At 41.0% G+C, this 13,316-nt stretch overlaps 2 protein-coding genes and 1 long non-coding RNA gene across 4 annotated transcripts in view; all 3 read left to right on the forward strand.

The window, feature by feature from the left end:
• LOC122639728 (disease resistance protein RUN1-like) overlaps positions 1-5,140 on the forward strand; it is a 48,838-nt gene extending 43,698 nt beyond the window's left edge. The window contains exon 2 of one of the 2 annotated variants that reach the window (XM_043832660.1): positions 4,418-5,140. In XM_043832660.1, coding sequence (XP_043688595.1) covers positions 4,418-4,853 — 436 coding nt within the window. In that variant the 3' untranslated portion in view covers positions 4,854-5,140. The remainder of the gene's footprint in view (positions 1-4,417) is intronic. The other variant, XM_043832661.1, reaches the window with a different exon arrangement.
• The window catches only part of LOC122639727 (disease resistance protein RPV1-like), a 118,452-nt gene that overhangs the window by 85,098 nt on the left and 20,038 nt on the right, over positions 1-13,316 (forward strand). The window lies entirely within an intron of this gene.
• LOC122639729 lies at positions 5,944-6,266 on the forward strand. The gene is made up of 2 exons (XR_006329562.1): positions 5,944-6,070; positions 6,151-6,266. It is a non-coding gene; the product is annotated as an uncharacterized LOC122639729 (long non-coding RNA).

The following is a 13,316-nucleotide window of genomic DNA, read 5'->3' on the forward strand; positions in this document are numbered from 1 at the left end:
GCGGCTCCATGAACTCAACATATCCGTGGCATCTAAGATTTGGGTCACATTAATGTGGACCGAATCAAGAGATTGGTGAGGATGGGTCCTTAGAGAGTCCGAGGGTGGAACCATTCCCCACCGTGAGTCATGCCTTCAGGGCAAAATGACCAAGAAATCCTTTAGCAATAAAGGTGCTAGAGCCACGATCCGTTGGAGTTGATAGACACCGACGTGTGTGGACCCATAAACATACAAGCAAGATATGGGTATGAGTACTTTATCACGTTCACCGATGATTACTCTAGATATGGTTACATATACTTGATGCGTAGGAAATCGGAAGCCTTTGATAAATTCAAAGAATTCCAAGCCGAGGTCGAAAGACAGCTCGATAAATGCGTCAAGTCCTTACGATCAGATCGTGGAGGGGAGTATCTATCGGATGAGTTTAAAGAACATCTCATATCCCAAGGGATAGTTAGTCAACTAACTAATCCAGGCACACCACAATAAAATGGTGTATCCGAACGACGCAATCGGACCCTATTGGATATGGTCAGGACGATGCTCACTTATAGTGAGCTGCCTCTTTCTTTCTGGGGGTACGCTTTAGAGACGGCGATATATATCTTGAATAGGGTTCCATCTAAGTCTGTAGCCAAGACATCCTTTGAGTTGTGGAAAGGGTGAAAGCCTAGTATTCAACACCTTGGGGTATGGGGTTGCATAGCACATGTGCGAAAGCAATAGACAGATAAGTTAGAATCCAGGACTTCGAGATGCTATTTCTTAGGCTACCCCAAAGGCACGATAGGCTATTATTTCTATGACCCAGTTGACCAAAAGGTCATTGTAAGTAAACATGTCACATTTTTGGAGGAAGAAATGATGACCCAGAGGTCCGAACCAGTAGTCATAAAAGAGCTATCAGATGGCTCAGAAACGTCACTTCCAGAAGTGAGACCAACTGACATACCCGCTGAAATACCAACACCTGAGGAACCTCGACGCAGTGGGAGGACTATTAGACCACCCACCAGGCTAACTCTTCTAACCGAAGAGGAAACAGTGGAAGAGTTCCACATGGTATCGGTTAAATCGGATGATGATCCGATGACATACTCTGAGGCTCTAAAGGATGTTGATGCCACTAGGTGGCTGGAAGCAATGCGCTTTGAAATCGATTCGATGCATTCCAACGAGGTCTGGACTCTAGTCGATCCACCACTTGGCGTCAAGCCAATTGGATGTAAATGGATCTTCAAGAGGAAGAAGGGCGCAGATGGAAAGGTCGAGAGATTCAAAGCGAGACTGGTGGCAAAGGGTTATACCCAGAAAGAGGGTATAGACTATGAGGAAACCTTTTCACCAGTAGCGATGATGAAGTCCATCAGGATTTTATTGGCTATCGCAGCACACTTTGATTATGAGATCTGGCAGGTGGATGTGCATACTGCATTTCTAACTGGGTTCCTTCAAGAGGAAATCTACATGGAACAGCCAGAGGGTTCTCTTCCTTGGAGGAAGAAAGAAAGGTGTGCAAATTGCAGAGGTCCATTTATGGGCTGAAGCAGCTTCCAGGAGAGCTGGAACATCGAGGTTTGATCAATCAATCAAATCATTTGGTTTTGATCAAAACATGGATGAACCATGCGTTTACAAGAAGATCGATGGGAGGGCGTATGTTTTCTTGTTTTATACGTAGATGACATATTGTCGATTGGTAACGATGTAGGATTCCTTTCATCGAGAAAAGCAGTGGTTATCCACAACGTTTTCGATGAAAGACCTTGGTGAAGCTAGCTATATCCTTGGGATCAAACTCGTAAGAGATCGCGTAAAAGGATGCTAGGCTTATCACAGGCTACCTATATAGACAAAGTCCTGGCCGATTTAGTATGGAGAACTCCAAGAAGGGAAGTGTTCCCTTCGGACATGGAGTCATCTTTCCAGATCACGATGTCCTCAATCTTGACGGACATTGAAGAGATGAAGAGGATTCCCTATGCCTCGCAGAGGGAAGTCTAATGTACGCTATATTGCGCACGAGGTGGACGTCCGCTATGCAGTAGGTATTGTGAATCATTACGAGTTTAATGAGTGGAGGTGCCATTGTATAGAGGAGTACAAAATAGAAATCTATAGCCGATCCCTATTTTTATGAACACCTTGCATCATGTGATGCGGCTAATAAGGTGTTTGGGTTAGGAAGTTCCTAACATTTCTGGAGTAGTCCCCGATCTTGTCAAGGGCCCTATTCCCCTGTTATGTGACAACAGAGGGGCCATTGCACAAGCTAAGGAGCCTAGGGCTCATCAGAGGAACAAGCACGTGCAGCGGAAGTATGACCTCATCAGAGAGATTATCCAGCAGAGTGACGTGAGTATCTCCAAAGTGGACACAACTGAAAATGTGTCTGATGCCATGACAAAGGGTTTGTCGCCGGGAGTGTTTGAGAAACACATGGAGGGCATGGGTTTAAAATGTATGGGGACTTGGCTTTGATGTACAAGTGGGAGATTGTTGGACAAGTGTGTGTCCATCAAACCCAGTTTGATCCGGTTCAACCCGGTTCACCTTTGTATTGAACATTTATACATTTTAGTTTAATATTGTCACATGCGATATAAACTTTTTGAGCATTATGTGTCCGTAAGTTATACTTAAAATGGTAGTCACGACTAGGGTTTGGGCTGGGCACCATTATCATATGGTCGTCATTGGGTATGCCTAGACATGTGATGTCGAGGTACGAATGCGAGTGCTCACATGTTTGATGTGTGCATTGGCGAAGAATCTACTTGTCGATTCCCTCATGTATTACCGCGCGATGTAGGAAGGCATAGACATGTGTCACCGACACACTGCACTCGAGGGAACCTGTCACTTGCAAAGTGTGATCGCATTCTTTGGTTCATCAATGACTCGAGACTCAAGCGAGTCAAAGCCAGGTGTTCGGGAATGCGTGAACACTTTGTGAGTGAAGGAGTTATCCAACATGGTCACCATCGCCCGATTGGGGAACACCAAGATAGAGACTGTCTATGCATGGTCGGATCGAACGGATCCGCATCGTTTTGGAAATGGTTTTGCAAAATTTATTTTACATAAAATGATACATTATTTATAGTTATTTCAAATAAAGTGTTTTATCGAGTTTTACGGGACCCGATCGGATGCACAGACGCTCTTATATGGACATGTACTATGGATTGGGGTTTGGCAGTACATGTGTACATGCCCTAGATTCCATAATGATGGTGTTGATTAGTGGGGGGGGTTGTATATGATAAATTGTTATCATATAGGGAGTTATTTGGAATTTGCTAATTTAATTGGCTCTTTATTTAATTAATGGATTTGATGCTAATTGTAATTATCCATTAATAATTAAATAAAGAATCTAATTAATACTTTCCCTATTAGATTCGCTTCTTCACTGTGTAGCACTTTGAGTTTAAACAGAATCGCCATACACGAGAGAGAGTCGGACTCTCACTAGGGCTCTATTAAATCTATCTAGGATTTAATTAAACCCTATTATTATAAATAGGGGACCAAAAATATGCGTAAGAGAAGCTCTCCACGTTTTGGAGCAGACACTCTCTCTCCTACGTTTTTGGTTTCTCTCTCTCCCTCTTGTGATCTCTCTTCTTCTTCTTGCTTCTCTCACTGTGTTTGAGAGTTAGGGTTTGTGAAACCCTAGATCTGTCTTGAGGAGTTTGAGGGCATCAGGATTGGCGTGTAGAACCTTGGTAGCACCATTGGAGGTTCAGATCTGTTTGCTTGGAGCGCTCATTGGAGGAAGAACCACTGTCTATTGGAGGAGCAACACTTGAGGCTCACCAGTTAGCGGTTCTTTATTAATTCCTTCATTCATTGATTATTAATATTTATGGGATGCGAAAGAAACTCGAATAGATTATTTTCCATCACGCATTCGAGTATGGGATGGATCCCTCTTGCCATGTGATGGACTAGAGACGAGTTTCTCCGTCCCTATTGTGATAATTAATTTATGGAATGCAATAGGGAAGAAGAAACCCTAATAGGGATGCACCAGGGTTCCCATGGGTGACCATGTGAAACCCTAAAATTAAAATGGGGCACCCATGGGACACCATGGGCTAACCCAGGGCGTGCAAAACCCTAAAGATAAATATCTTGGTCTCCCTAGGGAACCATGGTTTGATCCCTGGACCGTTGTTTAGCCAACACAGAGAACATTCTCCCAAAAATTATATTTCAAAAAGGAAAATGAAGAAAATCTCATTTCAAACAATTTTATTATATAAGTTTTTGCCACATTGAGTACCTTTGATATAGGGATACAAAATTTTTCCCATGCTAAATTATCAGTTTTGCTCATAACTAATAATTGCTTTTCATTCAATTGAGAACTTAAATTCTTCATTTTGCACAATAATGGCAAGAATGAATCAAAGCTAGTTGAGCTTGTTGTTGAAAGGGCTTTAAGAGAAACAAGCAACAATTTCTTGAGTGAAGTTAAATACCGTATTGGATTAGATTCCCGTGTAAACGATCTACTATCTTTACTAAATATTGGTTCCAAAGATGTTCAATTTTTTGGAATATGTGGCATAGGTGGCATTGGGAAGACAACTATTGCTAAGGCTCTCCACAATTGCATCATTAAAAGCTTTCGTCATAGTTGCTTTCTTGAAAATATTAGAGAAGAAGCATCAAGACCTAATGGGTTCGTTTCTTTACAGGAGAAACTTATCGACAGTATCTCCAAAAGAAAAGTGCAGGGTGACATATTGAGCGTTGATCACGGAAAAGAATGGATAAAAGGAAGACTTCAAGTAGAAAATGTTCTTATTCTTGATGACGTGGATCATCCTTCCTAACTCGATGCTTTGGCAATTGATTTAAATTGGTTTGGTCGAGAAAGTAGGGTCATAATAACGACAAGAGATGAGAATATTTTAAATGTGGTTAATGTTGATGAAGATAAAATATATCAGCCCAAAGAATTGGATGATGATCAATCTCTTCAACTCTTTAGTTTTCATGCCTTTCAAAAGGATAAGCTTCCTGAAGAATATATGGAGCTTTCACGTGCTGTAGTAAGTTATTCAGGAGGGTTGCCCTTGATTCTAGAGGTGTTGGGTTCCTACCTAGGAGATGTAAGAAGCAAAGAAGTGTGGGAAAGTACAATACAACAATTGAGAGAAATTGCTCCTAAAGAGGTATAGGAAAGATTGAAGATAAGCTTTGATAATCTAGAAAACGATTTTCAGAAATCCATATTTCTTGATTCTGCATACTTTTTCAATGGATGGGAGAAAGAAACTTTAATTTCCTTGTGGGAAGCTTGTGGCTTTTATCCTAGATCAGCAATACACACACTAAATAAACGATTCCTTCTGAAATTTGAATATAATGAGGATGGCCGTTGCTGCTTGAGGATGCATGATGTAATTCGAGACATGGGAAGGCAAATTGTCTTCAAAGAAAGCGTTAGAGAGCCAGGAGAACGTAGTCGGTTGTGGTCTCATGACGAAGTCTTGGAAGTTTTAATAGGAAACAAGGTAAGACCAAGGACCATGCTTCTCTCTCTCTCTCTCTCTCTCTTTTGCAGAATGCATTCAATAATGCTCTACATTTTATAGTTCTTTTGGACAATGATGTAGACACACTCCATTGCGACTAGGACACTCCAAATGACATGGGATGGGCCCTTATTGCTACCTGTTCTTTTTTATTTTTTATTTTTTTCTAGGGGGGGAGTTTCTTGTGTCCTCAAATTTCAATTTACTTGGATTATTTTCTATTGTAGGAAGCTACCAGAGTAGAAGGAATCATCTGTCCGATGGCCACTGGTTTACCGATTGATTTAGCTTGTGAACACTTTCAGAGGATGTCCACCCTAAGAATCCTCAACATTAACCCAAAAAGTTTTATAGGAGACTTTTCGCGCCTTCCATCTACACTAAGATGGTTCAGGTGGAATAACTGTCATAATCTACCAACCAATTTTTGTCATAAGAGACTAGTTCATATCGACCTATCGTTTAGCATGATTGAACAAGCTTGGGATATTAGGCCTCAAGATGAAAATAAGGTATAGCATTTTTCACTTTTTCTTTTCTCATTCGATTGCTAAGTTTTATGGATATCACTTACATTCTCTTTGTTTGAAAGCAGTTCCAAAAACTGAAGGTTCTCGATCTTAGTGTTTGTGGATATCTATCAAAGTCCCCAGACTTTTCATGGTTTCCTTTCTTGGAGCAATTAAATCTTGGATACTGCAGATCCTTAGATAATTTACACCAATCCATCGAGTTGTTGAGGGAGCTCAAAATTCTTATTCTCGAATTCTGTGACTCACTGAAGGAGTTGCCTCGGCTCCCATGGAAGCTTCAGGTACTAGATGCCAGCAATTGCAATTCATTGGAAAGAGTACTGTCGAATTTGTTCTGGCCCTTTCGGCAGAACAGTTTGAAGAGATTATCTCTCAAAGATTGTGAAAAGCTCGACGAGATTCAAGATCTTTTGAGAGCAAACTCCTTGGAACATTTGGATGCGACAGGATGCTATAAGATGACATGTCCTGCAAGGAAGATACTTGGCCAGGTCCTTTCACTATCTTAATTTTCCCTTATTCCAAGTGCAATCATTAGAAAAATGCCAACTAGTTTATTACTTTTGATGATTGACGGCTCCTTTCTTTTTCTATAAATTCTTCTGATTTGCAGGGATCACTTTCACCTAACAGGTCAAAGGAATCTAGTTATTCCTTGACTGATGAGCCCAATGCCCAGGCAGTGCCTAGGGGGCCATCCGATGGTGCTGACCTGCTGGGGTGTCAAGATCCACGCCAAGCACACATCCCCGCGAGCCCAGCAACCCAGCGTCGACAGATGCCTCCCTGGGCACTCTTCGGGAGCTGAGGTCCCTAAAGTGGAGCTCAAAGCGTATTGAGGGGTTAATTCTGTGCATTGTTTTCGAGTTCCCCTCTGACTCGATGGACAATCTGAAATTCGAACTGCACCAACCACAAACTATCTATTTAGATATTTCCGTTTCTCTCCGCCAAAATGAAAAATCAGTCAGGTGTCGTCATACACTGAGGATTGAAGATGTTGGGTTTACTACTCGTGGAGATATAATCTACATTCACTATTTCAAAGGCTTTGACTGGTTTGGGATTTCGTTATATGGAAAAGATGCTATTGAGAATTTACATATTTGTCAATCAAAATATTTGGATGACTTAATACCCAAATCTAGAGTAAAATTCTGGAAGCTTTTGTTCCAGAAACAAAGCCAGCAAATGCCTAATGTAGCAGATTTCTTCAATTGGTCAGATTCTTGGATGGAAGAAGATGAAGAGATACTGAGGCCCAGAAGGAGAGCTCGTCTACAAGACAACAATGATGATGATCAGGGGATCAATATTTGCTTCCGGCCTGGCAGAGTTGAAAGAATTTAAGCCTTTCTCGAGTTGGAGAGGCGTCTTTGAGGAGGTTGTCCATCTCCCATTGAAGAGACATTATCATCTGTTTGGGAGAATCGTGTGAGTTTGTTGCAGTTGCATAAACCAACTGTTCTTGATGCATCCTTTGAGGTATAAAATGGGCAAAGCATGGACTTTTTATTCATTTGCACTTTTAACTTAGTTCTTGCGATATGTTTCACAAGCAGGGAATTTAATATTTATGTTATTAACGTACTTAATTTCTGACCCAAAAAACAAGGGGTTAAAGAATGTCGCTTGATCATGTTAAGGTATGAACTCTGTGCCTAAACACGGGCTGGGCGTGAAACCAAGAAATCACATATTATTGCATTTTGAGTTCATACCATTGAACAAGAGAAGGGAGTTGAGTAGTTGAGAGTTTCTTCTTTGTTTTAGACGATTTATTATTTTACTCAACTCAGTTTCTAAGTGAAACGATTTATGGTTTAAAAAAAAACTGATTATGGTTTATCGAGTTTGACATGATTCGGGTATTTTGATAAAAATATCAAGTCTTATTTGACTTGAATGATCTATGACCAATGTCGTCATTTTTTCACTTTAATCTCTAGTCTACAGTCTACAAGACTCTTGATTAGATTTTCTAAAATTTTGACTTGACTCAAATGACTCGCTGCAATCAAAACCCAGTTTTTATGCCCCCAGATATGATAATTCTACACATCCTCAAGGAAACCATAATTTCCTTTTTGTTTTTTGGTAATGGTAACAGGACTCCATAATTTCCAATAGCTTTCCCTAGGCCCAGCGATGATTTAGACTCCTCAAGGTTGAGGGTCAGGCTTCACTTTCCATAGTGGAACACTGGAACCCACGCGCTTTCCCAATTTCTGATTCGTGGAAGCTGCCTGATACTGTCCTAAAGCAATCAATTTTGGCCACCAAGAAACTCCAGATGTGTTATCAAAAAAACCAAAGAAACTCCAGATGAAAGCACAGAACTGTCTAAAACTTTCTCGAGGACCAGGGAAGCAAATAATAGAGGAGAGAGAACCAGAGGTCCTTGAACATCTTCTCTGCAACTTCAACTTCAACTTCATGGCAGGACAGGGCGAGGCTTCCTCCTCCTACGCCTCTGCTACTAAATCTTCAACTTACGACGTGTTTCTCAATTTCAGGGGTATAAAGACTCGGAACGGCTTCACGGGCCACCTCTACTGTGCCCTGTACAGAGAACAGATAGCCACAAACTGCAGGAGGGAGAAAAGATTGGGCCAACACTTATCGATACAATCAAACGGTCCAAATTCTCTATTCCTGTTTTCTCTAAAGGCTATGCCTACAACAAATGGTAATTGATGGAACTTGCCCAGATGTGGGAGTGCCATAGATCCAACGGTCTGATTATCTTATTCCTCAAAGTTGATCCGTTTGATGTTCGAAACCAGAGAAGAAGTTTTGAAGAAGCGTTTCTTGGACATGAGAGGAATTTCGCACCTGATGTTGTAGAGAGTTGGAAGGAAGCTTTGAGAGAGGTAGGGAATATAAAGGGGTGGGTTCTCAATAGAGAAGTATAAGGGCATGGATGTAAATGAATAGCCAAAATCCATTTTCGTATCCGTGTTCGTATCTGTTTAGCACTATCCAAATCCGTCCAAAGCTAAACGGATACAGATGCGGATGGAGTTCGTTTATCCAGAAAAACTATATTTACATGTAAATGGATAAAATATTCGACCGTATGCGTGTCCGTATCCGTTTAAGACTATCCGAATCATCCGAAACTAGTTGGATGCGAATGCGGATATAAAGACTATCTCGAACCGAATCCGATCCGTTTACGTCCCTATATATGGGTAAGCCTCATTTCACACTTTTTTTCTTTGTTTTTTTCTCGTAGGGTAAAAGAAAAAAGAAATAATCTCATACCTTGTGTAGACACTGAATTTTGTCACCCCGACGATAATGACAAAGAACACGGACAGACATCAGTATCTCTCTCAGAAGGACTCTTGTCCTACATCTAAACCAAATCACCCTAACATCCCTTAAATGACTTATAAGACCTTTTACCAAAAGGTTTCATAAGAGACTTTTCGTGCCTTCCTTCTACACTAAAATGGTTCAGGTGGAATAACTGTCATAATCTACCAACCAATTTTTATCATAAGAGACTTGTTCATATGGACCTATCATTTAGCATGATTGGACAACCTTGGAATATTATGCCTCAAGATGAAAATAAGGTATAGCATTTTATTTTTTTTTCTTTTCTCATTTGATTGCCAAGTTTTATGGATAGTACTTGCATTCTCTTTGTTTGAAAGCAATTCCAAAATCTGAAGGTTCTCAATCTTAGTAATTTTGGATATCTATCAAACTCTCCAAACTTTCATGGTTTCCTTTCTTGGAGCAATTAAATGTTGGATACTGCAGATCCTTGGAGAATTTACACCAATCCATCTTGTTGTTGAGGAAGCTCAAAATTCTTATTCTTGAATTCTGTGACTCACTAAAGGAGTTGCCTGAGCTCCCACAGCAGCTTCAAGTACTAGATGCCAGCAATTGCAATTCATTGTTAAGAGTACTGTCGAATTTGTTTTGGCGGAATAGTTTGAAGAGATTATCTCTCAAAGATTGTGATAAGCTCGAAGAGATTCAAGGCCTAGATGGAGCAACATCCTTGGAAGATTTGGATGCGATAGGATGCTATAAGATGACATGTCCTGCAACGAAGATACTTGGCCAGGTCCTTTCACCATCTTATTATCCTTACTCCAACTAGAATCATTCAAAAAATGCGGATCAAGATCGTCTACGGCCTGCTGCTCGTAGTAGCCATAGCAGCCGCACAAATGAGGCATGGCACAATGACCGTCTTACCCCCGCTCGAGCAGGGCGCTCGGGCAGGGACAAGGAGGTCATTGCACTGCGTCTCATTAGGGCGCTACTATGACTGCTACGATCAGGCAGGCCCTAGACGATCTAAATTTGAAAAATGCCCACTAGTTTATTACTTTTGATGATTGACGGCTCCTTTCTTTTTCCTTTCCGTTCTTCTGATTTGTAGGGATCACTTTTACCCGTCAGGTCAGAGGAATCTAGTTATTCCTTGATTAATGAGCCCAGCACCCAGGGGATGCCTAGCGGGGCATCCGACGGTGCTGGCCTATTAGGTGTGTCAAGATCCGCGCCAAGCACACATCCCCGTGCGTCCAGTAACTCAGTGTCGACAAAGGCCTCCCTAGGAACTCCTGGAAGATGAGGTCCCTGAAGTGGAGCTCAAAGCGTATTGAGGGGTTAATTCTATGCATTGTTTTCGAATTCCCCTCTGACTCGATGGACAATCTGAAATTCGAACTGCACCAACCACAAACTATCTATTTTGATATTTCCGCTTCTCTCCGCCAAAATGAAAAAACAGTCCGGTGTCGTCATACACTGAGGATTGAAGATGTTGGGTTTACTACTCGTGGAGATATAATCTACATTCACTATTTCAAAGGCTTTGACTGGTTTGGGATTTCGTTATATGGAAAAGATGCTATTGAGAATCTACATATTTGTCAATCAAAATATTTGGATGACTTAATACACAAATCTAGAGTAAAATTCTGGAAGCTTTTGCTCGAGAAACATAGCTAGCAAATGCCTAATGTAGCAGATTTCTTCAATTGGTCAGATTTTTGGATGGAAGAAGATGAAGAGATACTGAGGCCCAGAAGGAGAGCTCGTCTACAAGACAACAATGATGATGGTGCAGTGTTCAATATTTGATTCCACACCTAGCTTTGTCTAGAGTCTAGATGCAACCCATTAGCATTCTTTATCCCAAAAAGATGTTAGTACTACTTAATGGACATTGGATTACAAGACTTTTTTAGAATGTATTATGTATATGCGTAGTTTGTGCCTTTGTGGGGTATCATTTTAGTGGTAGTATTTTTAATAACATTAGGGTACGTCTGGGGTATATACTCTTAGCAATCAAAAAATATAATACTAAATACTTTATTGTCGTAATCACTAGTGGTATAAGATCGGGAACTGATTCATGTACGAACCACTCAGGCCGCTCTCCCTGCATAGCCATAGTATTTGCCAAGCGACAGATCAAAATGAGTATTACTTTGAACTATATTGACCAAGCCCGGAACAAACCATATATTTTTGTTGGGAGAATGTTTTCTTTGCCGCAGCGCAATTTGGCGTCTACCGGGGCACATGGGCAGTTTTTGCAAAGAGTAGAGTAGTCATTGTGCCCACCTCTGTGTGCTCGAGCGAAGGCTACAAACACTGCGCACAGAGAACAACGCCCCATTTTTTTGTTTATATCCACGAGCTCGATGATGAATGGTAACAATACCATTAATTTTATGGGGGAACAAACCATTCGAGATATGTTGTGATGCATGAGAAAACCTGTTTGCTTTAAAATGGGATATATTACTTATTTGCTTTAATCATTCTTTGTGCCCTAATGCAGGCTATGCTCAGACACATGGAGGTGGTGGTGGGTGCAATGACCACCCGCCCCTAAGTGATAGGCCCATCCGCCAAGGCGAGCATTCATGTGCGCCCGTGAGAACATTCTCAAATACCATTATCGAAATCAAAGTATTATGAACTCCAGATCCTGGGGAGGAAATGATCTGGGTGCCCGGACCAATGATACGTCTCCGTGATTGAAAATTAGAAAATAGACGAAGGAGAGAGAGGACGAAGGAGAAGAAGGAAAGAGATATACGAAGAAGAGACAGAGAATTGAGGAGATTGAGAATTCACTATTCCATTGTGCTTACACCGGGCTACTCGCCCTATTTAACTATCTATCCATTTTGCTTATCCATCTAATATATTTACCCATTTACCCCTAACATTTTAACCCAACACCATAACCCATCATCTACCTATGATCATAACACAAAGTCTGAATTAGATCTCCATTAAAAGTGCCTCTTCCTAGTTGTATTTGGCTCGTCTGCTGCCTGGCTCTTGAGCGTGGAAAATCGTACTATGCAAAATGCTGAACTCGCCACGTGGAAGCCTTTTATATCTAACGGTTGTAAACCTCTACTTTCAAATTAGAAGACAACCAGCCAAAACCAAAACCCCAAACTACTCCTACCCCTAAATCCCCAAATCCCCAAATCCCAAGCGAGAAAAACCCAACTCACCAAATCCGACTTCCTTCTTTCCTCCCCGTCGTTCTGCAATCAAAACCCAAACCCTTCTTCTTCTCCGTTGGAGTGTGCAGTTTTCTTTTCACATGATATTTAATTATTTTTTGTTACTTGCTTTTAAAATGTGAGGCCTATATGGATATACCTTTTTATCAAACACCGTTCGGATGGGGAGGAAAAGCCTTTCTGCGAAGCTCATAAAATGCCAAATGCACCACCACCCAATTAATCAACGAGTGGCAAGTGGCAAGTGGGCATGCATATAGCGACAGGGATAACAACGAAACAAGGACATTGCATTAATAGTATTCTTATGAATTCATCCAATGGACAAGTGGAATGGTGTCATTAATGCAGATTCTTTCCTACACTGACAGTGTAGGGAAACCTTCTTATATATATTATAATATATATATAGAATCACTGTCAAGTTGCGTGGTCCCTACACAAATGCTAGGGCTAGTGAAAAATGCACATGGATATTGGGGAAGGGGGCGTCATTTCCACGGTCTCACACAGCCTGAAAGAGAACTTTTTCCCATAATTTATTTACAAGTGTATATACGGGATAGGAAAGGACCATTTTGTGCTGAAAAGACCATCCTAGGCCTCTCTCTGAAATTTAGATGAATGTTGAGTGGGCATGAGCTTACTGGCCAAACTTACACCCTAATATTTAATCACTTTTTGGTGGGTTCGACAAT

Source organism: Telopea speciosissima, chromosome 9 (genome assembly GCF_018873765.1).
Source record: "Telopea speciosissima isolate NSW1024214 ecotype Mountain lineage chromosome 9, Tspe_v1, whole genome shotgun sequence".
NCBI classification, from domain to species: domain Eukaryota; kingdom Viridiplantae; phylum Streptophyta; class Magnoliopsida; order Proteales; family Proteaceae; genus Telopea; species Telopea speciosissima.